The following is a 27,289-nucleotide window of genomic DNA, read 5'->3' on the forward strand; positions in this document are numbered from 1 at the left end:
ATTACCATTGTGATTACTTCCTGTCTTAATACATAGAAAACGTATGTCGTACGTGAATAAGAGATAGAAGCCGTGTATTTTCATTGAGTTAAGCGTTTTCCTTGTAATGAAAAATAAGAATTTAGATTACAGTTCTTCAGCATTTCTGTTCTTTTCATGATATCTGTATAACGTACATGGCCTTCTGTTGCCCACTTTTAAAATGAAATTCCAGCATTTTTGCAACAAATTTAATAGCTTTCACATCGACATACCGTTTGTTACATTACTTTATCATCCTTTCTTTCCGAGAATTTTAATTTTGAAATCAGTCAGTCTTCTGTTGGGCATCTTGTAAATATGATGTTGAAATATAAATTAAACTAAAGCACTGAAATAATTTTTTTGTAACAAAAAACAAATATTAGCTTATAAATATAGCTATCAACTCGGAAGATAGTCTTCACAGCACTTTCTGTAATAAAATTATGATTTCTTTCAAAGTTAACTACAATTGAAATACTATCAAGATATTGTGGTGATTTTATTTGCATAGTTTTCTTTTGTAGTTAAAAGTATGATTAGGATATTCAAAATATTGTTTGATTCTGGAAAATTTAAATCGTAACGTTTTCAGGAAAATAAACTATTCCAAAGAAATATATTTAAAATGATTGGTTTTCATATATAGTCACGTAAGAGAACGATGAAGAATTTTCAAATGTGATATTAAAATAAATTGAACTGAAATATAAGAGAACAATAATAGTTTTTTTAATGAAATATCAAAGTCAATTGAACATATGTAGACTGATTTTAAAATGTAATTTAAAAAAAATTAAACTGATATATTTATATAACAGAACAATCCCACGCAAAAGACATTCTTTAAAGGGTTAGATCATTCTAAGATTTTGGAAAGTTGCATAAATACCTCAAGATGAAGTATCCGAAGTATTATGAATAATATAAACATATAAATATTCGAATATTTAATTTTTGCGCAACCTTCAGTGAGCATTCATATCTTTAAAAGAGTGTTTCTGTAAACTACCAGCTCAAATTAATCAGATTCATAGCTAGAATGGAATTTAGAAGAGTTTGATTCTAAATTTGAATTGTTAATTTAAAATTGCATCATTCATTGAAGTATGCTGGACTTTTCCATTTTGTTATAGCACATTTTCTGCATTTTACATTTGTAATTTTAAACTTTTTTAAAATTATAGTGCGTTATTTTTGAAAAAAATGGGGTATTAAAGACTCCTATGCGCTACTTTGGCTATTTAAATATAGTGAGGAAAAAAAATTATCTTAAAAAAGCTTTTTCAGCCACCATTTTGTGTTATGTCACTATGAAAAAATTTATATTTGCACTTTACTAATCTTAAAATAAAGAAATTTTTGCAGAATTTGAATTTATTTCATTTAAAAAAAAACTCATAAAACCTGCTTATTTTTTGGCCATAATAACCTTTTAACATCGTACTATTAAAAGAAATGGTTTTCGTAGTTAATTAATTTAATTTAAGTAGCTTTTTTGCTAATCACCAAACAGTAAATAATTAGGTAATTAATTTTTGCTTGATAAAGCAACATTAAAAGCAATACATTTAGAGGAAATAACAAAAATAATAGGAAAGAATCTAATTGAAATGCATTACTGTTTAAAAAATAAATAAAAACCAAGTTCTATTTTAATGAAAATTTAAATTAGTTTTCTCATATTTAAAAATCAATAATGTACCTAATTCTTTATTAAAATAATAAACGAAAAGAACCTTTTTCGTGTTTTACAATACAATAAAAATGAAGAAATACAATAGAAATTGTATCCCAAATTTTTAGACGTTGTTTTTTTAAACATAGTATATAGCTCTTCGCAACTTGAAAATAGAATATTGTTTATTTTATAATTAAGAATTACACTATAATTAAGAATTACACTATAATTAAGAATTACAATAAAGTCAAAAACACATCTGCTGTAAAGAAAATCTCATCAGAACATTTTGTAAAAATGAATTCTAAGCACATAATTTTATGAATTTTTTTTCAAATTCAGACAGTTGAAATTGAATTGGTTTTCGTTTATAATAAAAATCATCAAGCCAAGCATACAAACAAAGATATCATTAGACTATTAACTGGTTATAATAACAAAAATTATCAAAAGTTTAGCTGGATTAAATTTTGTAAAATATTTATTCTCTTACTAAAAAGTTGTTTTATCCTACTTGTAAAGACTATTACTGATAAGACTCCCTTTCAGTGAAATTTACGGATAAATCTAAACAATTTTTGGTCTTATCATATAGAAAATTGAAAAATGTTTCAACAATCGAGTGCAAGATATTAAAATACATCAGCAGCAATAATGTCAGGTACATCGAATCTCTATATTCCAAAAAACATATATTTATTTAAATCTATATTTGTATGTATATATTTATATAGTTAAGAAAAAAAGAAAGAAAAGCACCATTTAAGATCATCGCCAAACATGTCGCCAAAAAAGTGAGCTTTAATTATATACACACACACCTTTTTCATTTCTTTATGTTCACTTTCTTAAATTCATTATTTCTCAAACAAAATAAAGATCAAAGTAAATGTTTATAATTTAAAGCAGTAAGCTTAAAGATAGACTGTGATATTTAAAGGCCAAAGTATTAAATATCATTTAAATAAAATTCTAACGCTTCTAAATAAATAAAAGAATGAGAATTGAAGACTAGTAATTAAAACTCTGCAAGTCACAATGAGAAAAGTATTTCTGAGAGCAACTTTTGGCCGACTTTTTTTTGACTTTTGGTATCTTTTTAATTTTAATTTTTTGAAACATGTTTTCAAAACAAATTTCGCGAAAATTCGCAATATATTTTTTCCACGATTGATACCTTAAACGTTTTTTCAGCCTATTCTTAAGAGATCATCTTAGTTAATTCTTTAAAACACATTTAATAAGAAGTACAAAACTGAAAAGATTGAATAAACCGAATCAATGGTTTTTATGTCAGGGTCTAAGGTATCTTGATAAAACTACCAAATTTTATCACTCATTATAAAATCATATTTTTTTGAAAATTTTAAACAAAATCGATGCCAAATTACTCCTGTAAAAATTAAAGAGCTTTTTGGTGTTTTTAAAGAGCCACAAACACGGAAATTTTTTTTCTTCATATTTTGGTAGTTTTGGACATATTTTTTCTCAGTGTTTCAACAAAGCATTCTCCAAATTATTAATCGAGACACAAAAGACGTTTTTCGTATAAGAAAAAATATTTTTGCTTGATACTTTTAGAGTTCAATATTTTAGTCCCCAATCGCCGATTACTTACTTCCAGTTAATTGTGTTGTTTACAGCTACAAAAAATGTGCTTCTCCTATCGGTTATAATGATATTTAATTTAATAATGCACTATGACCGCTAAAGTTTGATCAGATCTACATGAAAATCTTGTTTTCACGTAAATCTGAGATTGATAACCGATTTCAAAAAACAGATTGTCCAAATTATTTTAAGTTTTGCACAAACAAACAGTTTCTAAATATGTAATTTGAAATTAGTAATTCAGATCTATCATGATATAATCATCAAAAATAAATGAAACAATTTTTCAGTTAGAGAATCAAGTAATAAAAAGAAACTATTAAAAAACTTATAAAAGTAGCAAAATAACATTTATTTAGAAATCTAAATTTAAATCGCAAAAATGTAATGCATCTCTGTCAAATTTATGAACCCTCAAGGGATTTATACTTTAAAAAATAAAAATTTCTAACTTTTTTTCTACATAAGGAATGCGAAAAAGTATAATTGAAAATGTTAAGTGTCTATCGAATCAGTTAAGTGTCTATCGAACAGTTTAAATGTTGTTACTGATTCTAAAAAAACAAATGATTTATAACATTCATTTAGTGTAAATAAGTTCGACCCTTTAAAGAGATCATATAATAACAACAAAATAGATTAAGAAACATCAACAAAACAAAGTAATATGAATATGAACAAATTAAAATAAAAAGAATGTCAACAAAACAAAATGAAAGGAATGTCTATGACATAAAATTTTCAAAAATATCACAGAAATTGCACAACAAATAAATCAACTTTCACGAAAGTTTCATTGAAATTGTTTGCGCATTTCAATTTTTCAAATGATATCAACAAAATGAAATATAACACTCATCACACAACCTATTCATTATTTTGTTTTTAGTCGATTTCATTTTGCAAAATTTTAAAGTAAACTGAGCATTTAAAGCTTTCAAAAACCAAATAAAATTTAAAACAATTTAAAAAAAATGACTTTTTTCCTCTCCATTTGTCGAAAAATTACTGTTTGAAATGATTTTTTATTTCTTGAACATTGGACTTCTGTAGAAATCAAGTCATCTAATAAGTTGTGGTAAGAGCAGATCAGAAGAATTATTTAATTACAATCTCATTTTTTTAATTTTTTCTGCGTTTATTTTTTATTTACAATCAAAAATATTAAGTTAATAAAAAACACACCTTTTTTCACATCGGTCAACAGATACTAGAAGAAATTAGGATATTATAAGGAAAATTCTACCTTATTATTCTAAATTCATTAAAAATACATAATTAACGTGAAAATCCCCTATGAATAAATGGGGCATGAATTATGCAAATTCTTATCAATAAATTATTTATTACGTATTGTCACGATTTTTGTCAATAAAAAAATCCTAATCAGTTTGAGCACTTGAAGTCTTAGACGAATCAACAAAAATTGCACACAATGACAAACATCATCACTTTGGCCAATAAATAACAAGCAAAAAATAACTATAAGGCATTGCACAACAATTGTCTCTATATTTAATTTATAGTTATACCACTTAAGCTGCATACATGTAAAACTAAGACATGACTTCACGACAATTAATCTGGGTACCAGCCCCATACTTAGATACAATTATTAACCATTCAAAATAAAAAGAAAACAATAGCACTTTAACACAATTTTACATTATTCTATGTACAAGAGATTAACACATTTACACCTGCATTCATGAGCGAATATTCCAATACTTTACATTGAATGGCATTTTTAATAATTACCACAAAAGAAGGAAAAACCTCTTCATGGGAAATGATTCCGATACGTTCGTGTTATAAGATAAAATGTGAATTTAGAGTCATTTCATAGCGGACGTTTTCAGATTTTTTTGACATTTTTATTGATGTCGTTGGTAAATGTGAAAATCTGTCTCTTTGCTCAGCACCGCCGACATTTGGTAGTGCGCCAAGCATATTTAAATATTATTCAGCATCTTCCAATCAGCCAGACATTTTCAGGCTTATTTTAATTAGTTTAGATACCTTTAGGCTAATCAGAAAGTATATTAATATAAAGTTAATTCATAGCTCAATTGTCCTGATTTATTTCAAGCGTTTACAATCAGCCTCTAGTAGATAATGCTTATTGGAAAGAGGAATATTAACACGTTGAGAATTACGTCAGTAATCGAAGTCTGACCCTTGACTTTCAGCTTAGGCCATGTCAGTCATCCCTGACTGACAGTGAAAAATAAGATACAAAACAAAACAAAAAAATTAACATTGTCTTAAATTGCAGTAAATTTATTTCATTTTTATTCATTACAGATCAATTTTTTATTGATTTCAATCTATTAGTTGCTTACTTTGCATTGTTATATCACAACACGAGCGCTTTACTTTTACAAAATGCGCAGGACCTGATAAGAATTTCTTTAAAAAAAAATTTCAAAAAATGGTGGTTTTCATCACTATGCCACCAAGTTTAGATTTGGAAATCAAGCGATGATTCCCAAAACTTCTGGATTCTAACACTCAAATAAGAGTAAGTTCTCTGCAATAAGTCTACAGAAAATTCAGGCTGATTTGCTAATCCTTCGCGCTTTTTATAATAATCCTAAAAGTATCTATACGAATTGTAGTAAACTGTAGAAATATCGGACTAACTATGAAATGCTGGAGATGTTTGCAATTAGCTCGGTGCATTACAAAATGCCAGTGACTATTGCAATGAGACAGATTTTCGGATTCCTTTATATAAGTTTAATAAAACAGTTTGTGTCCCATTCATAAGAGTTTTTGACGCAAACAGTAATACGTATCCAACTGAAACAAAATGTCAATTTTAAGCAGTTGTTGAAAATAAATTTTCAAGACTTTGCATTGAGACTAATGTGACACTTTTAAACAAACAAACAAACAAAAAAACGCTAGTCCCAACGCTAGTTTTGGAGAATTGCTTTAAAACAAGCACACTTTTCTTGCAGTTATATACATAATAATTATTTGCATCATAAACTTTCATGAAAAAATTATTTTATTTTTTGAAATACTTTTATTAATAAATTTGTCAAAACAATCTGAAAAGACTTCAGTTACTATGAAATGGACATTTATTCCTTTTCTCAACTGTATGAGCAAAGGTTTCAATAGTTTCATAGGCATTTAGCACAGCAAAAGAAATTGTCAAAAAAAAAAATAAACTGCATGAATATACTTAAAATTAGGTTCTGTGTTTCAAATAACTATTTCTTTAAGTTTATGTCATTGAAAAATTTTCCTAGAAATACGCATTTTTAAATTTCTAATTTTTCATAACATGTGTTAGCGAATCGACACGTGACAGCGAATCGACCGTGTTTTCCTTAAAGTTCAAATGAATTGTTGTACTCATTAAATTGAGTCATGTGATCAGTTGCATTTGTAAAATAGAACCGAATGAACGGTATAAGCAAATACAACTTATGAGTATTAGTGGCTTAAAATATATTGAAAATAGTAGGAACAAAAAGAATTATAATTAAAACTGTGTGTGCATAATCTCTCAATTACAAATCTCAATATTTTAATTTGTCATTTTCCGAAATTAATTTTCATGAAATAATTTGTATAGGATGTTGAACAAATCATGTCAGACCATAAATTAGTTGATTATTGACTTACTAAATAAAATATAATAACAGTTTTTCTTTTCAGAAAATAAAAAACTATAGCTTCCTATTCTTAACATTATTTGCTTAATTTTTTATACATTCTAAGTCTTAACAAGGTAGTAATTAAAGGTAATTTCCAGGATTTCAGCATTTGTTTCAACGATTTTTTTGAAAGAATATTTTGAGTCCTTAGTGTATTATTTTGTTTGTGTGTATCCTTAGTTTGGGGATTTAAGCCATTTCTATTGAACCTTTTTTTCCGGAGAAAAGCAATACTGTTAACACACAAATTTGCGCCAAGAATCAATTCCCTTTGGTTTGTTTGGTATCTTTTAATTCCAAAACAATGTAATCAGATTTTATGATCCAAAATTTTACCGTCTGTAGCTTTCAAATGTAAATTCAAAACTTATTTACCTATACCATCACTATCAGAAAACGTGGTAAGTAACTGATGAAAAAAGGAAACAGAATTCAAATTAAACATTTCTTTACTAGCAATTTTGGCTCAGCTATTTGTAATTGCAAAAACTGTTAAGAATATCTAATTCTGTAAAAATTAATTTGGAAGAAATGGTTAATCCACTATTTTTAAATTTATAATTTTCCACAAAACATCAATTTCATATTCACATGAATAGTTTCGAATCAGTATACAATTTTTACCACAAAATTTCATAATGTAAGAAATATCTTGCCAAAGCAGGAAATATATTTATCAAAAATTGCATGAATCGTCCTTAGACAATTCGGAACTGTTTTATTTATTGTTAGTAACAAGATTTGGCATTAATTAACCTAACCTAATTATTTTAAGTACCATTTTATAGAACGTTCCATATTAAGTCTGTGTCCTGCTTGTTTCACTCCCAGACCCATGAGATCATTATTGTCCATATTTGCTAATTTAGAACCTGTTATTCCAGCCTCAGCAAACGTTATTTTGTATTCCGGTAAGAACAGACTCTCCAGCCAATCAGCAACGTCCTTCATATTCCATTGGTGCAAAGGTTTCTGCCTGAATTCCTTATGCTGAGGTATCGGTGGTATATTTCCTAACGGTGGACCTATTTGTGGTGCGTCTCTACTTGTTCTGCCTGGTGAGAAAGCATGCTGTTGCTGTTGATGTGTCTGAAGATGTTGCTGTTGCTGATGCGTTTGAAGATGCTGCTGTTGCGCCTGATGATGTTGCTGTTGTTGCGGATGTTGTTGTGGATGTTGTTGTGGATGCTGTTGAGGATGCTGTTGAGGATGTTGTGATTGCGGCCGATGATGTGGTGCGGCATGCTGCTGGAGGGCTTGAGGATTCACCATCATTCTAGACCCCGGGTGTGGTAACGTATTGCAGTTGCTTTCGTGACGTACCTGCTGGTGGGGAGGAACCATGTGATGGGTAGGATAACCACTACGTGACAGAGTCATGGTTTTCGTGGGCGAAGCTGTTATATTATTGGGGATCATATTATGCGGGTGATGGTGCATAGGATGGTGTAAATGGTCCTGTGGCGACTGCATCGAAGGGTGATAGCCTCTATATAAATGTTCGGGATATGGGTAATTCGCGGTGTCTGGAGGCACTACACGGCGACTCACAGGTGCATCCATAGTTGAAATCATATTTTGTTGAGCACGTCGTTGCCTTGCTAGTGATTCATCACTGAATTCTGGTGGTGGAGCGATATGCACTGGTTGTTGAGGGCCAGCTTGACCCGCGTAATTAAATTCTGGTGGCGGAGGAACAAGCTCTGGAATGACCTCAGGTTCGCTGGCTGCAGCCATTCTCAACGAATCCACTTGAAGGCGAATAAGTTGTAAGCTCTTGTCGACTCGCTGGCAAAGTTTAAGACATTCATCGTCTTCGCGTGTCTTGGGGGGAGATACTCTGTTCGGAGCTGGAGCTGCAATTTTCGCATGCCTGTGATCCAGCAGCCTCGCTTGTGCTGACATAGGGCCTGGCACAGCAGATTTTTGCTGCATTAGTTGCTGCTGTATATGAATTTCCTCAAATGTGTCTCGATTTCGGATGTTTGCCATTTGCTCAGCGAGAAACTTTTGCTGCACCTCAAGTGGTATGTTTGGTGGAAAATGAATTTGTTCTAACATATGCTGAGCATTTGGATTTGATAAATAAGCTCCGGGAGGAATTTGTGGCACATTTTTAATTTGATGGGAGTGAGATGGTGGAAGCATTGTGCTCGGTGGGCTGGCTGTTGATTGAGGCAGTACAGGGATTCTGGTTTGCGGGTGGTCCCTATTAGCATGCATCATTGCTTCAGAATGATGCTGATATTTTGCCGCATCACTCTTTGCCATACTTTGCCTATTTAGTGTCATAGTTTCATTAAAATGAGTCGATTCAATATCGTGAAAGTCAAAATCGCGATCAATTTGTTTGCGTCCAAGAGTTTGAGTGCTAAAATTATCGGCCCGACGGCTCATGGCACTCTTTGGAGGGGTGTCTGGCGGCTTTTTGATAGCATTCTCAACGTATTGTGGTATATTTACAGGAGACATTACATCTGGTCTTCTCCACTCATCGTTGAAATTTGTTGAAGCTATTGTCGTTGTGGGAGTTTCCGCAGAGAATCTTGTAACTTGATTATGAGCATCAGAATGCAGCATTGCTGCCGTAAGAGAACTTTCAACATCCAAATCGATGTCTTCCTCAAACGTTTTAGGGCAAGACTTGGATGTTTTCATCGAGGTTGGAGGAGGAACTTTTTCATGCTCGTTTCCTTTCTGTTGAGATCCTACTAAAGTTATACGAATCACATCACTTTTCCTTCTAGGAGAGACATTAGCTTTGTTAGTAGAAAGTTCGTTAGTTCTTTTTTCGAAGTTATAAATATTCTCTTTAACGGAACGGGAAGCAGCGTCGATGTTAGGGGATGCGCTACTCTGTTCATTGGTGTCAATTTTTAGAGTTTTTGAAACATCAATTTCTGCATTCTCGTCTGAGGATTTAGTTTCATCCACTTTGGGCTTTTTAGGTACAGCAGGAGCTACTTTTTGATTCGTTATGCTTTCATCCTGTCTATTGTTTTTCTGATTGTGAACGTCTACGCTGTCGTACGATTTTTCCTTAAATCCCTGCGATGGGGATTTTACAATTCTCTCTCGATTGCTTTCCTTAACTTCCTTTCGTAATGAATCCTCTTTGTTTTTCGTATTTTGCAACTCGTTAGCGCTATGTTGATGAGCAAGTTCTTTATTTTTTATTCTAAATGGTGTTTCCTTAACTTCTTTTCCAACAACTTCAGTTTGTTTGAGAACAATCGTAGCCTTAAATGCAATTGGCTCCTTTGCTGGAGTTCTTGACACGTTTTCTTGGTCAATTTTTTCGTCTTTCGATTGGCTTTGTTTATCAAACGAGTCTCGTATTGTTCTTGGATCAGAAGTTGTTTCGATTGCTTGCTTGTCTTCAGATCTTTTGGGCGGTGGCGTTGGTGCAACCTTTTTAGAGGATTTATCATCTGCATCATTCCTGACTATTATCAATTCGCCAGTTTCTTCTGATTGTAAAATCTCGGACTCTTCTTTGGGTCTTTCTGCCTCTTCAATTTCAGATGGTAGTTTCGAAGAATCAACTGATGTTTGAGACTTAAGCCTCTTCCTTCGTAATGTCATGTTGGAATTGGAGTCAGGCTTTTTATCTGTTGTTTCACCTTGTTCTTTTGGTGGCTCGTTATCGAGAGCTTTGAATGTCACAAGTCCACTTTTAGCATCCGTTCGAGAAGGTGTTTCATCGTCCTCACTGGTGTCGAAATCTGGTTCTGGAATGAAACCTTCGTGTTGTGGAACGGCTGGGTAATGTTTCGGACTAGCAGTTTCAGCTACAGCAGCTGGGAATTTAGAGCCTTGCTGCTTAACCTTCCTCAGGGTTCCTCGACGGTCAGTCTGACCACCTTCTGAACCACCATGTTCCCTGGGTCGGTGAGAGCCCTTGAACGGCATGTAACCGCTGGTTGAATCTCCGCTACTGTTTTCAGCGTCCAGCGATGCCGTGCTACTCCTACCTTCCGGGGCAGGTACGGTTGCAGAGGTGGCATTAGTTTGTATTTTTGGAGGAAGTGATTGGGATCTGGATCCCGTTCCCTTCATTAAATGCCTCGGTAATGTGACGTCGGATCTTTCTTGTCGGTGTTCTTTCTTGTAGCCAACTGTTCCAAAAGCATCCGGCGAGGCATACAATTTGGCACTGTCAGTGGGTCTGAAGCTGGACATGACAGTCGTGGGTTTGTGCTGCCCTCCGGATGTTGTAAGATCAGCATAATCGTTTCGAGGCATCTCCACTTTAACAACCTGACCAACAGGTGGTGGAGGTGGAGGATATGAGGGAGGTGGACAACTGGCTCTTGCAGATTTATCCCCAGACTTGACAACTACGGGCACTGTTTCTGCGTAAATGTCTGAACCATTCTGTTTAATTAAAGAAGGACCTTGTTCCCTGAAATTGAAAAAAAATTCGTTTAACGATTCGAAAAATTACGTGTATGAAATTACATTGTCATAACGGCACTTACAGAAATTTTAATTCTATTAATTTTAAAAAATTGTAACCAAATTCTAAGCATGTTATTTTTCTATTAATGCGATATGCAACTTTTTAGTATATTAAAAAGCTTAATTTACTAAATATCTAAATTTTCAGTTACCGTATTTAGTCACGGTACATTTATTATCATATTTATGGTACAAATTTTCGAAATTGAGTTTATTATAAATATAGAAGCTCTCTAATCTTTGCTTTCTAAAAATACCTTACTTTTGTTTGTTCTCCATTAATTTACAGTGTTATAGAAGTTTTTGTGTAAGGTATTGACAGTGGATACACTAATTGAAAGTCTTTAATTGTGTTTGACTTAAAATCAGTTTTAACCCCATTTTAAACCACCTTAAACACTATATCTCCTGTTGTTTTTAAAATAGTTGTCTTTAATTTTTATGAGTGTTTCTGATTATACTACGCATGTTTTAAACTACAAACTTAGAGAAAAAATTAGATATGATTACATATTAAGATAAGTATGAAAATGTTACAAAAAACTTGCTTTTTTTGATTAAATTGACCCCTAACTCGGCTGTATATGCACTTGCTTTTAAGATAATAGTTCAAAACATAGTTGATAATCTTATAAATAAAATCCTCAAATGATTTTTTTTTGTTTTGGAAGATAAGAATTTTTTCAGTGTTTAGCGTACATGCAAACATACTTAATTTTTACCTAAAAATGGCAATTTTTTAAAACAAAAACTAAAATAAGATAATACTAAATTTTTTTGCTAGTTTCTTAAGTTTTTACACATAATAAAACAAACTAGTTTTTAAAAATTTTATATTAATAATTTTAAAAAAAAGTTGTTGAAACTAATCGGATACCTTAATTTTACTGGTTGATACAATCTGTATTTTATTAACACTTTATATACTTTACACCATTATAAACGTTACTATGGGAAACAATTAAAGCGAATTTCCGAAGCAGAAAAAAAATAAATGATCGACGGCAAATACCTTGAACCATCTGGTACGGAGTGTTGTCGCAGTATGTCGCGGCGTTTATGCCTGTGTTCTTTTCCACCTGCGTTCTTAGAACTGGAATGTCTTCCAGAATGTCTACCATGCAAATCGCTAAGACTTCGACTTCTCTTTGGTAAGAAAGAGACTTCGATTTCCGGATCCGGATGGGTTAGCTCTGGATTACTGCTGTAATTCTTTGGCAACCTGAAAGATTGAAATTCTAAATATAATCCTTTGTAGTCGAATTAAATTTACCGATCATTTTCATACTGGTCGGCATACCATGGACGAATATAATATGCAGGGCAAACGACGAAAAAAAATTTAAGACGGAATAAAGCTCTTAAACACAATTTGTAAAGTATTATGTTTAATTTTATAAATTGCAAAAGCGTATCGATTATAGTGATTGGCGAACAGCTTTAACTTCTTCCCTCTCACTTCCGTCAAAATTACTGGGTGAACTTTCATCTCCTATTTTTCGTGCCCATGATATTTCCGGGGTAGACTGCTCAAAAGTAATGCACCAAAAAGGTTTCCTTTTCTCTTTAATTTCTTCCTCTAGATTCCTTTCTAATTTCTTATTTTGCACATAGATGGCTGCGCCAGACTTTTTTTAATATAACTTGCCGATAGTTTATTTCAACACTATTCAAATATATGTAATTGTGTTATGTATTTCGTACTCTTATCTCAGCTATTTATGCTCCTTGTGAACACACGTTGTTTGTGTTCTGAGATAAAATATTTTATGATATTGTTTACATTATGGAGTCAGATTTATATAGACATATGGAGTATGTATGGAGTTTTAAATTTCGAGATAAAAAAATGCAAAGAACCAAAAATGCAACATTTTTAATGTTCTTTCCTTGATTAAAAAATAGGCACTTTTGTGACCGGTTTTGTGAAAATAATACGACTGATAAGGGGCTTAAGATTAGTATGGCTCTTTGGTAATGGTGCATAAGAGTAGGTAGACATTGAACACAAAGGTTGAATTATCCAAGTTGGAACTATCTTGAAGCTTCATCTTATGAACTGGCTTTAGATTATTGATATTTTACTAGTTTTTTTTTCACTTTTCACCCTGTATTATAGTTGATTCGATTTAAGGAAGTTCCTTTTTTTCACTTTCCAATTTTGAATATTAAAATGGAAACATGATGTGCATATTTTTATTGTTCGGTTCTCAAGACGATGATAAAACCCTTTGAAAAAAAAGCCATTACTGAATTATTGTGCATATTTCATAGACAAATGTTTTACACATTACTCATTTGTATCACATGATTTTAAATTTTTATTTATTTATTCGTATGCTTATGTTTTTATATTTATTTACCTTTATCTTTTTAGTTGCAATGTTATATTTGATTCTATAAGGGTTGCTGGCAGAGCGGTGGGGGATTTTATGTATAAATGTCTTACACATTACCCAAATGCATCATATTATTTTAATTTTTTTTCATTTATTTGTATGCTTATATTTTTTATTTATTTACCTATATCTCTTTTGTTGCAGTGTTGCATTTGATTGTATTAGGGTTAAGGTCGGTTGATTGTTATTTTTTTAAAAAAAATCAAAATCATCTGAGGTGGGAAAAATTGTGAATTGACACCAAATATTTGTATTTTTTAAGCACAATATAAATTAAATTTCCCCACCAGGCACTTCAGATTTCCCTACCTTTCATAAGCTATATTGCTTTTATTCGTTTACTTATTTATTTTTTTAAGTTTCATGTATGAAAGTTTTTAAGCGCTTATTATTTCAAATTATATTTACTGCCCCTTACCGGCCTTCAAATTTCAATAATTAGCAGAATTTTATTATTTTAATCCTCTACAGCTGAGTTTTTATTATACATATTTTTAAAAATTTGAAACATCTGTATTTTTTATTTTTATTATTAAACCACAGAATTGTTTAGGATTAAAATTAAATATAAAAACATTAAGTCCCATAGAACTGTCAATTTGCCATGTGCACTATAGTATTGCTGTTGTAGCCGGCCATTAAACAGATGGGATGCAAGTGTTCTTGTTTCGCAGTGGCGCCATCTATGACCGTGAATTCGACTTCTGCAACACGTTGCACCCTTCTTTAGGGCGGACCCATTCATACATCCATTCATTCATCCACAGATCGTAATTTTGACCTGAACCAAAGAAAGATCAATCTCCAATTCAGTGCCCCCAGAGGTATAATTTGTTATGGAACTATGGAGGACTTTGTGAACCAACAAGTTCAACGTGTACCAGTCACTATTTACTACAATTAGAGTCTTCGGCCGGCAGGATTAAAATTTCCGTTTTCACGCCCTGCCAACCAGGCTATCGCTACCCCCGTCATAGTATTAAAGCAGTTATTTACTTATTTTTCCGAAACTATGGCAAGTTTGCTCAGACTCACGAGGAAATGTCTGCAATGAAATTTCACCTCCATCCAAACTCCTAAACAAAGTTTTAATCCTAAAAAATTCTGTAGTGTTACTGTAGAAAATAAAAGAAGTTAAAAAATTACTCTAATTTTCAAAAATATGTTTAATATAAACTCAAAATTGTGGAAATTATGCAAATTTCAAAGGCATTGAGGGACTAGTAAATATAATACGGTACAATGATATTTTTTTCCACAAATTAAAGATTTTGTTTAGCAAATATTTTCACTGAAATTGCTTAATTTTTTGTACATAATTACAGAATAAATAAAAAAAAGGTACATGTTATAAAACTAGAAAACTTTCAAGTACCTGAAGGGAAGAATAAATATATTTTGATTTCAATTTTTTTTTTTAATAAACATTTGATACTAAAACAGAACTTTTCTAACCACAGACTATTTCCGTTTAAAATGAATAAATAAAAATCGACCAGCATTATTACTGGCCTTCAAAATGGCGCATTAATTTTGTAACGTTTCATTTTTATAATTCTAGAACATGGACTAATATAGAGGACATTAGTCAGGATGTATATTCCTTAGAAATAATTTATATTGGAAACAAATGTCGCCAAATAGTTACCTGAAGTCGCCATCCGTTTTGTGCTTTGACCTCCTGTGGTGTTTCACTTTATGGATTCGAGCTATTGTGGCGTATCTGTTCTTGATAATTCCGTGGTGCATGTTCACGGATAGGTGTCTCGCAAAGAAATCTTCCATTTCAGTCGCACTCACGTGATGAGCAGATGATCGAGATTTGGCGCCTGCCATTGTGTGGTTCGTGGATGTTGGCGTAGTTGTGGCAGTGGTTGGCGTTGTGGTGGCAGTACTGTCTGGCGTAGCGCTACTACTCGGTTTGTTAGGAATACTTTCGATTGAGCTACTTTTGGTAGAACGACCTTCTGAGTCATACTCATTCAGAGTATGATCCAGAACTTCTGCGGAAAAAAAAAGAAAAATCAAATATTGACGTGAAAGTGACTGAAAATTTAAAATTATTTTAGGAATACTGTACAAAAACAACATATAAATAAGAATTCCTTTACTTATGGTTAGAGCCCGGATTTTGATGACCTAAAAAATCCCAATTAATGCCCTTAAAAAGTGCAAAAAATGCCCTTATAAAGTGCGAAAAATGCCCTTAAAAATGCGAAAATTGCGCTAAAAATGCCTTATGACATGACTTAAATAAATTAAAAATATTGAACTAAAACAATGTTTTATTTAAAATTATGAGTCATTTCAAGAAATATAAAGCAATGCAATACTTGTTCTACGTTTATTAAAATTTGAAAAATTTGTTTTATATCCTAAAATAACAACAAAAAAAGGAAAATATATTGACTCCAAAACATTTTCATTTTGTATAGAAACTTTAATGAATATAACAACTTCCATCTCATAATATTACTAAATATCAGAATTACATTGGATTATAATTTTTTTTGTTGATATTTTGAAATGTAAACGAGCGTCTCTTGTCTGAAAGTAAATTATTATACCTGGAGAAGCTTCTTTCAACGTCTACTGATGTTATTGGCGCGTACTTGAAAAAGACGGTCTCACTTACTGGCAATTCTTCTTCAATTTGAAAAGATGTTGCTTTACCTGTTAATATCCTAGAGATTTTCTTCACTGTTTGGAAGCCAGTGTAATCATACAAAATGATAAAAAAAAGTAGTAAAAATTGGAAAAAATTAACAAAAAATTTAAAAAAATGTTTTAAAATGCAAAATAAGCCAAAAAATTTAATGAAAAATGCCCTATAAATCTAAAAAAATGCTCCAAAGGACAAAAAATGTCCAAAAATGCAAAAAATGAAAAAAAATGCAAATGTCATCAAAATCCGGGCCTTACTTATGGTACTTATATGAGAGACAATCTGGTTGAGTATTTTTAAAACTTATATTTAAATTTATAATTCAGTTTGACAACATTGTGAATGTTATCAAATTTCTGTAATCAGTCACTTAAAAATTATTTTCTGAAATTCATTTTTATTGCGGCACGATTTTCGCCATTTATTTTTGGACTGACAAAAAAATATACTATTTGTAATTGGATACCTGCATGCGACGTCATAGTAATTAATCCGTGGCATTCGTTTATGCCATGATATAGCAGCCAATCAGGTTCGACGAACACGTGTGACGCCGTTTATAGGTATCCAATGAAGATTGATCTAAAAATTGACACAACGTAATAATTAACTAAGCCTAATCACTTTAACGTAAACCAGCCACGCACAGAAATTCCACAGTTAGGCCTAATCATACATTCTTTTTCTCGAGTTGCGAGCATCCAATTGTTCTGATTTCAGGTTCCAGATCTAATTTTTTTGGAATTTGTCTTCCAAATTAAATATGAAGGGTATCAGCATCAACAACCTCAACAGTACACTATGAGTTTAAAAAAATTTTAAAAACTCCTTGAGATTTTGGAAGAAAAAATTGCTTGCATACAGTTTACAAGGAAACACGTATTTTCTTTTAGACAGTTATTTTTCACAACTATTCTTATTGCTTAGCTTCGAGATTAATCAAATTGCCTCCAACTCATCTGTTCTTGAATTGTAATAAGATTTGTCACAATGGAAGAATTTTAGACTAGCACACAAAGAATGTTTTTTACATTTTTATTTTCAAGCTTTTTGGAGCAAATGCTCGCAGTTAACTTCCTTAGTTTTTTACTGTATGAAGGCAGTTTTTCTTAAGATCTTAGCAGTTATACAGCGGTCGAGAGTAAAAAACTTTTTTATAAACTAGTAGAAGAATATTTTATAATCTACTCACCTATTTATGTCCTTTAAACATTAATTTTAACTAGGAAAAATTGGTAAAAAAAAATTTATAGTTAAAATTCCCTAAAATTTTAAATTTTTTATTTTACCTTGATCCATGATGATGAAAAATAATAAGTTCTTACTTTGTTAGAAAAACCTAACATTAAAAGTCATAACGTAACGTCTTTTAGTTAAATGATTAGAATGATGTGGAAGAACAGCTATGACCAAAAAAGTGTATTATTTTTAGACTTTTTGCAGATTTTTTTTCTCCATATTAGACCTCTGAACAACGTCTCTTTCTAACTCTATGTTTGTTTTCAAAGATGCAATGGGATACCTGCATGTGACATTGTGTGGGTACCTCGAATCTGATTGGTTGTTGAAACGTGAAATTTGTTTACATTAGCAACGGTTCTTTCGATGCTATACAAGAGTAATATGCATATAACTTTTAATGAAACATATGTAACATAAAATATTATAATAAAGATATTGGATACACATTGCAGATTAAATCTTAATGAGACGTTTCAAACATATAACTTTTTCATAAATAAATATATGTGAAAAAGCAGATATATTGAATAAATATAAAAATAAACTGACTAAATAAACGTATTAGAACGAAAAGATTAAAGAAACGTACTTATTAAATATTTATCAGAAAATATTTATTAAATGAAAGCAAAAAAAACATGCATTTGAAACATTCATATAAAAATTTTAAATTCTCCAAAAAAAAAAAGGACCATCTAGAATAAATTTGATCTAATGATCGGATCTTCACATTCTAAGAATCAATCTTAATGATTCGAGGGGGTGACCTAAAACATGCTAATTAATAAGTGCAGACGATATTACAAGTTAAGAAATCAGACACAAAAACGCTCCAAGATATGGTGGGTAGTCTCAATCTCGGAAACATAGTCCCCATAGTTTGTGCAGATCACCCTATCTCACTCACTTTTTAAACGAATTAAAAAAAAATTTCATACAATTATAAAATTCGCAAATATTCACATAAACATTTATTAAATATTTATTAAAAAAATATGTATTAAAAATTTAGTAAATATTTATTCTTCTTTATTATTTTATTTAATAATGGTCGAAACAGTTTTTGATCGTATGGTCTACAATTTATTACATCATTTTAAAGTATCTAATTCTACCTGGAAAAATACGTAATTTGGTTGAATAGCTTTTGAGAAATATAATTAGAAATATACGACTTTTCTAAAATTTAATTTCTCAGGAACTATTCAACCAATTTAGATCAAATTTTGTATTTTGCCTTGTAAAATTAGATAATTTAAAATGACGAGAAAAATTTTATACCTTACTATTGAAAACTTTTTCGGCTATTATTAAATAAAATAATACAAAATTACAAATGTTTACTAAAGTTTATTTTTTGCGTGGAATTATTCTTGGAAAAACTAATTTTATCAGTCTGTGCTTATTAATTCGCGTAAAATGTGCTCGAGATAGGGCGAAATAGTGAAAACACAAAAGTAAAATTAACATTCAGGGATCCAAACTTTGGATCACTCTCCTGACCAAACTATGGGGATCACATTTCCCAGATCGGGGTTGCCCCCTCCCCTTATTTTGGGGATCAAAAATTCGAATCCATTAAAAATAGGCATGTTTATCCAGATAAAATAAGTTTTCGTGTCAAATTTCGTAACTTACAATATCGTCTGCACTTATTATTAGCATGTTTGAGGTCACCCCCTCGAACCACTAAGACTGAGTCCTGGAATGTGAAGATTCGATCATTAGATTAAATTTATTCTGAGTGATGGTCTTTTTTTTTTGGCGTACGGTACATCTTAAAAAATTAACAAATGTCTTTTAAAGTATATAAGCTTCTCAGGAGACGTTTCCAACATTCAGTTTTTTTAAAAAAAATATACATCAAAACATATTTATTAAATAGATATATGTGAATAAACTGACTGAATAAGCATATTAGAAAAAAGTTAAAAAAAAGTGCAGATTAAATATTTATCAGAGAATATTGTTTAAATGAACACATAAAAATATGAATCTGAAACAAATATATAAAAATGCTTGTCTTAAAAAAAATTTAAAAATGCATTGTGTACATGAAACCTTTCTGAATAACTCTTGATTTAATGATCCCATTTTCACGCACTTAGAAACAATATTATTCATCAAATTCATCAATCAAAGCAGACAATTTAAATATTCTACATTTGCAGTGCATGGGGCATATCTTGCACCTTCACGGAATAAACATGCCTTCTTTAGAAAGAAGAACAACATTATATATTTAAAAAACCAACTTAAGAGGTCAGATCTTTCGACCATTTTTTAAATGCAGCTTTTTGACCAATTGTTGCAAAATATTAAGAAGAAATGTCTCTAATGGGTCTCCGCAATCTGAAAAATTAGATTTTTATAATTTAGATCAACAGAGTGGACGAGAGTGTGAATTTCATCATAAGAGTTTTAAAAAATTGAATTCTGAGAAAAAAATGAATAATTGAATTTGTGCCTGATATCGTTATTTATAATATCGTCTGAACATACACGTGACTCCTTAAATCATTGAGGTTGCAACGTAGTATTTTATTTTATAATTTTATAAACGTCATTGAGCAGTCGATCCAATTTTTGGGTTTACGACTACTAATGTTCAACTACGTAGCCTTGTAATTTTGAATCCAATTCAGAAGACAAGGGAACTCTTGGATCAAGTATTAGTTGAAATCTGCCTTCGTGGAGGACTTTTTGATGGAACTAACCCGCATTTCCTTTACACGGAGAGGAAAACCGCGAAAACCACCCATGGTTAACTTGACGGCAAGAGGACTCCAACCCATGATCCGTCTACCACTGAGGATATTTTTACGTCGGCACTGTGAAGAATGCAAGTTGGGTGCGGAATTCGAATCGACCAGTCATCACGGGGATCCGAACCTTGTTCACCTCATTGGAAGACGAACTGAGCTCCTCTTATCTCTCTCGGCTCTGGCCATCAAATCAAAATTTATTCAGCTTGTTGAGTAACTTACCGATCTCCGCAAGACCTGCTACCATAGATCGCGCTCTTGCTCGACCAACGGACAGAGTCGTTTTTGGATCACGTTTCGGAGGCAGAGGCGCTGAAAAATAAATGCACATCACATTACAGTATAAAAATAATGTATACTCATTTATACACTTTAAAGTGTTGATTTGTTTTCATTAATGTACTTTGCGATTCCTCCTGTACATGTACTATATTATTTAAAAGGCTAGCCTGATGAAGGTTAGAAACAACATTTTAATGATGTTTATCAAATTAGCTTTTAAGTTAAAGGGAAGCTAGTTTAAAAACTCTTCATGTCAATTCTGTTTCACTTTGACTGGCATTTAAAAATTTAAAATTTAGAGAAAGTGAGTTCAGGTTATCTTAAAATAAGCAATAAAATTCCAAATGGCAAAAATGCTACAAAATATCAAAATGCAAATAAATTATTGCAGAATTTAGGATTACGCGCTGAGGAATTTGAAATCTCATAGTTAATTGTAAGCTTTCATGAACTCGTTTTTGTCCAAACTTTAGATTTTAAAGTACCAATAGAAGTAAAAGAGACTTTGCCATGAAAAATTTCTCCCGAGGTGCAGCGTCCCTTTCCATGAAAAAAAATGCATCTCGTTATTATTTCTGATCAGCAAACTTTCAATCGGCGAAATTTGTTAATTCTAACCCTTCGTTAAACTGTTCACTGCCAAATGTGAACCGAATCTGCTTTTTAGCTTGCTACGGAAAGAGAGGTAGCCGTCGACTGTCTGTTGCTAAATGACTTCAGAAAATTCTTCCTTGCCATACAAATCTTAAAATTGTCATAGTACCTTCCTGTACCGAAATGGACTGAGGAAAGAAGATGGTTGAGGCAAAGGACTTTGCTTAGGAGAGATCAGAGTTCGATCCTCAAAATCGTAAACACGGAAAGAGTACATGCGATATATGTTTTCATGAAAAAAATCTGTGGAATCGAAAGTCATGTGATCACTCGCTGGACAGTATTAGGGGTACAAGTATCAGAAGGAAATATTCCATTCAGATATATATCTAAATTGCAGAAATGGTTTCTCGAATGGGTGGTGCTGCCATCTATCCAGGGGAAACTGTGCTAAGCTGCACTTTCACCCTAGCGATGCTCTTTTATCAAACAAATGGCGTTCCTTCGTGACTTAATTTTCAAAGCAAAAGGCTGGTGAGCTTGGCATGCGAAGCTAGAAACAACAAAATTTATCAAAATTCGAAGATTTGAGCAACATAAATCAGTGCTGTATATATAGGACAAAATGAATTACCTAAAAAATTCAATTTTTTAAAAAAAAATTTGCACAAAGTATTCTTTTAATTGCATCACGCTTTATAAGAAACTATTGTAATAGTTTGTTCAAATTAACTACATGTTTTTTAATAACACCCAACAGAATTTAAATGATCATGAGAATTGTTACTCATGATCATGCGATTCTTACTTCACAGCCCATGATATTTTATTTATAAAACAAGTTTCTCAGACTCTAGCGGACTAAGATCACATTTACGCTATCTCAATACGATACTCGTATTAGTACCTATGCGTCCTATTTAGTACGTATATTCTCGTAGTATGCTAGTCTATAGGAGTTAAAAGCAAATGTATATGAAAAGAGAAATGCAATTGATGTTACAGACAATTCACGTCAAACAATGTTTAAAGTTAATCTGTAATCAGCAGAAATTTTAAAAAACATTAAAATATACTGTGTAAAATTTTAATATATTTAAAATTTAGCAATATTCAGTATATCAAAAAAAATTGGTTTCAAGCATTTTAAAAAGGTATGCATAAATTTTCATTGTTTCACAAAGTTTGGGAGGAAACATTCATGACTAAAAGAAAATTTTTTAAATATTTTCTTTACAGATTGTAACACTGTGACAAAAGGTTTCTAAAACTAGTAAAAAAAGCATTGAATATTAACAACACAACAAAACTACTTTGAATCTGAGCAACACAGAGTATTATCATTTTTTTAATAATATTTCAATAGATATGATGTACAAATCATTGAAACAAATTTAAAAAACAACGAAATACAAGTAAAAGCACAAAGTTTTAACTGTTAAAAGAAAACTCCATAAACTTTAGCCCTCAAATGTAGAATTTATAATTAAGCAAATCTTTTCATTATTTTGTGTTAATTTAGGTCAAAATAAATGAAAAATATTATATTTATCAATTTAATTATTTATGGTTAGGAAATATGTCATAAAATATCAGTGTATTCTTCTGTGTAAAATGTAAAATCTTCCGAAGACGGCACACTTCCAAACAATATTTTTTTCAAATTTGCAGTTATTTAGATCTAAGACAAACAATTATTCATCATTCAAGTTTCATTAATTTACAGAATCAATTATTGATAAATTTAGAACAAACGTAATTCCGAATAATTTATAGTAACTATTAGACTGTTTTTTTATAAATATAACATAGCAAAAAAATATTTTTATTTCTAAATGGATTTCTAAATATATAAAAGAGACACCAGTGTCTCATCATCAGTCAAAGCGAAAAAAAAAGATAAGTAAGCATTCGTATAGTAATAAAGTATCTGACCCGAAGTTAAAAAACTCGGCTATTTTTGAGCGATTTGAGAAATCGGTTTAGTGGTTGGAAATACATTTACTACACTGTTAGAAATTTTGGATAGCCTTAAAACCTAACGTTGTTCAAAATTTTCATTAATATTAAAATTATTCGAAGTTGATCCATGAAATCTTACATGTTCAAATTGATGACACGTTGTTATAGTTCGACGTGAACTGAAACATGATTTGATTTAACTCCTTATTTAAAATGTAACAAAGTTGCAGGATGTTATGAATTGATTTAACACCTCATTTAAGAGGCAACAAATTTGCATGCTGTTCAACGTTAAACCGAAACGATGTTCAAGATGTTATTTAAGATGTATTATATTTGCACGATGTCATAGTTTAATGTTGAACTGAGACACGATTCAATTCGACACCTTATTTAAGATGTAAAAACTTTGCACGATGTAATGGCTCAACGTTGATCCGAAACGCGATTTGATTCAACACCTTAAGATGCAGAAAATTTGCCCGATGTTATGGCTAAACGTTTTAAGATTGTAACATCCGATTGATCAGTACCTTTTTTGGTGGATAGTTTCCGTGGAAGAGTGGCGCACTGCCTGTTGATCAATTGTGGTTTTTCTGTTTGTGGAAGAGTTGCCGCACACTGTTGGATCACAGTGACCACCGTCATGGAGACAAGGTCACCCGATTGTCGAATGATGGCGACAACTTTCTCATGGGAAGCTTGCGAGACATCCTGTCCATTTATCTGAAACAGGACAACGGATAGTTAAAATTTAGACCTTTATAATATAACAATTACCTATGATATCAACTATAGCACATAATTACAAATGATACCAATTATAACATGTAATTTCAAATGATACCAAGATTAAGAGATCTAGATGGTTTTGATTTCGTCGAAAAAGCATTAGTGTACAACTTTTTTCAAAATTTCTATAATTTATTAAAGATAGATCGGAGGTTGTGAAGGAGAAATCTTCAGAGAGAAATTCTTATCCCACAATGGGCTGTCTGGCTAACTATGATGATGATAATATTTTATCTAAAAGTTATATTAGGATTCTGAATTTTTCGTGGGTATTTCCATTGAATATTTTTAATACTTTTTTTCATTATTTTGTATTAATTTCGATCAAAATAATTGAAAATATTATATTTAGCGTTATTAATAAACTGGTGTCCAATTTTTGCGTTAAGGTTAAAATCTTCCAAACACAGCTTACTTCCAAGCAATAAATTTTTCAAAAGTGCACTTATTAGCAATCATTTAGATCTAAATAAACAGTTAATCATCACTGAAATTTCGTTAATTTACGAAATCAATTATTGATGAATTTTTAAGTGTGGATGAAAAAAAAATTCAAATTACATTTTTTAAAATTTATTTTATGTACAAATATAATTCCAATAACCTAACAGATTATTTTCAGTAAATATTATACTGTTTCTTATAATTAAAAAAATACCAAAGTATATTTTTACTTCCAATTACAGCGTCAGAAAAAAATATATAAAAAGAAACACCGGTGTTCCATCTCCGTCAAAGGGTTACATGAGCATAGAGATTATTTAAATGCAAGCACTTTCATCATGCATATCGCAAAAAAGTTACACAATAGGATACCTGCAAGTGATATATTGCGGGTATCTCGATCCTAATTGATTATTGAAAGGTGGCATTTGTATATAGATGATCTTTCGATCTTATAGATGATCTTTCCATTCTATTTTGAGTAAACAAAGTCTTGCAAGCATCAATTCTCTTAAGTGACACATTCTATATGCTTTCATAAAGATTATTTCACAAAGATTTCAATTCTTTCATTAGCTATTTCTTACTTCACACAAAGACGGCAGACCATAAACAAATCTATGCTCATCCAGCGAATGTAAATTTTGTATGACTACTACTGCCCTAAAAATATGCATAAATGTTGTTAATTTTGTTGCAGGCTCTGTTCTTGTCAGGTTTCTCATCTTTTGGATTTGAATAAAAGTTCGCTTACACGAGTACCCCATCAGATTGGGTTGAGTTAAACTTATCGTTTTTCTCGAAAACTTTCACCAAACCATTTTTTTAATGATATAATGTATAATGTTTCAAACTAAAATTTACCATTAATTATACCTATCACAACTAGAAACATAGAATGTACCATAGTGACCATCCCTTAATATATACCGTATAAATACCGTATATATACTTATAAAAATATTATTTGTATTTAAGTCCCTCAGTATACAAACCGAGTGTAAACTTTTTCTTTTAAAATTCAATGTAAATTCAAAATCCATATATGAGCAGACGCAAGAAGAAAATTTTTTTAAAATTAATTTAGGTATGTTATATTTGTAGATAAATTTTAACTTCTCTATTGCCATTACCTTGTCATCTTTGTTTATAAACTTTAGTCCCCCCCCTTCTTTTTCCCAAGTCTTTCAACTAACCTATCCAGATTGACATCATCAGCAATTCAATTTGGCAGAGAGCTAGAGTAAATCAGACGCTAACAGCGAGAGCCTGAATTCTGAAGCTATCTGAATTTTTTTATTCGTTTGCTGTTATAAACGCTTACAGTTTTATAAAGAACAATGACTGGTAAAAAAATATTCCTTTCCTATTATAATTTTTATGTGCTTCATTTTCAATTGGTATTTTGCTTGTTTCATTGTCAGCTGTCATTGTAAGTATTTAAATGATTCGTTCTTTTATGATTTTTAGCTATCTACCACCAATGTTCAATCAAGGAAAAAGTATAGTTGTCTAATTATATTTTTAAGAAAAATAAGTAAATGATACTTAGTTTAAAGGTCGGAAAGCAATGTTTAAGTAAAACGTGAAACAAAATACTTATTTATGATCTGATGAACACTTAGCAATGTCAATTAGCGTAAAAATAGGTTAAAAATGAGAATAAAAACTTTTCAGTTGTCTAGAAGACCTGATTGACAGGGCGCCGGACTCACATTTGGGAAAACGGGAGTTAAACTTTAGCCGGGCGAAAACTCCCCACGTAGTAAATGGTGACCGGTGCTTGTTAAATCTGACAGGTCACAAAGTCCTCCATGCTCTCATAACGAATTATACCCCTGAGAGTACTGAATTGGAGATTGATCATTCTCTCATGTGGATGAATGAATGGATGTATGATTGGGTCTGCCCTACAAACGGGTGTGACGTATGGGTATGGCAGAAGTCGAATTCTTGGACATAGATGGCTACACTGGAAAACAAGAACAATCGCCTCCCCTCTGCTTTAATGGCCGAAACAACTGTTCATTTGTCTAGAAGGCCTGGAAAGAATTTTACTTTTCAGCAATGGTCTCATGAGCTGCTTTTCGCAGATCAGTCTCGATAATAATTCCTCCGAATTAAACAACGTTTTTTTTAAAAAACATTTTTCGGTGCTGTGAACATATATGAACAGCTGTGAACATCTATGAACATTTGTAGAACTGTGTTTCTTACAACAACAAAATACATATTGTGGGCAGTTACATATCATTACCTCAAGCAAAAAATCTCCCTTTTTTAAACCAGCCATTTCTGCTACACCTCCTTTGTCTACGTCATCTAAATACTGCAAACTAGGCCAGAACTCAGTAGGCTGCCTCTCCATAAGGGGACTGGTAGCTGAAAATCAAATAATAAATTTAAAATGAAAAGTTTTCATAAAAATATCTATAGAAAGATGATTAAGTAAAGCACAAACATAAGTTGTTGGACAATATTTTGAGACGAATTATACAGGATGTGCCCTATCTTAACTTTCAAACTACCTAAATCTATAGTTTTAAAAATGGTGTCTAGTCATGTGCGATATGAGACTGCTTATAGCACCACCTGGTGGAAGATTATGGAGTTAGCTCTCCAGTCTCCTGCTCGAGAACTGTGATTATTACGATAGGGTATGATTCACATACATCTCAATTTTCGTGTTTTGAAAATAA

At 31.4% G+C, this 27,289-nt stretch overlaps 1 protein-coding gene across 4 annotated transcripts in view; it reads right to left on the bottom strand.

Moving 5' to 3' along the window:
- Positions 1-3,106: 3,106 nt before the first annotated feature.
- The window catches only part of LOC107445300 (SH3 and multiple ankyrin repeat domains protein 2), a 64,484-nt gene continuing 40,301 nt past the window's right edge, over positions 3,107-27,289 (bottom strand). For all 4 annotated transcript variants that reach the window (XM_071186300.1, XM_071186302.1, XM_071186301.1 and 1 more), the window contains 6 exons: positions 26,848-26,972; positions 23,888-24,080; positions 20,739-20,828; positions 15,493-15,847; positions 12,458-12,667; positions 3,107-11,389 (listed from right to left, as the gene is read on the bottom strand). In XM_071186300.1, coding sequence (XP_071042401.1) covers positions 7,750-11,389; positions 12,458-12,667; positions 15,493-15,847; positions 20,739-20,828; positions 23,888-24,080; positions 26,848-26,972 — 4,613 coding nt within the window. In that variant the 3' untranslated portion in view covers positions 3,107-7,749. The remainder of the gene's footprint in view (positions 11,390-12,457; positions 12,668-15,492; positions 15,848-20,738; positions 20,829-23,887; positions 24,081-26,847; positions 26,973-27,289) is intronic.

Source organism: Parasteatoda tepidariorum, chromosome 10 (assembly GCF_043381705.1).
Source record: "Parasteatoda tepidariorum isolate YZ-2023 chromosome 10, CAS_Ptep_4.0, whole genome shotgun sequence".
NCBI lineage: Eukaryota > Metazoa > Arthropoda > Arachnida > Araneae > Theridiidae > Parasteatoda > Parasteatoda tepidariorum.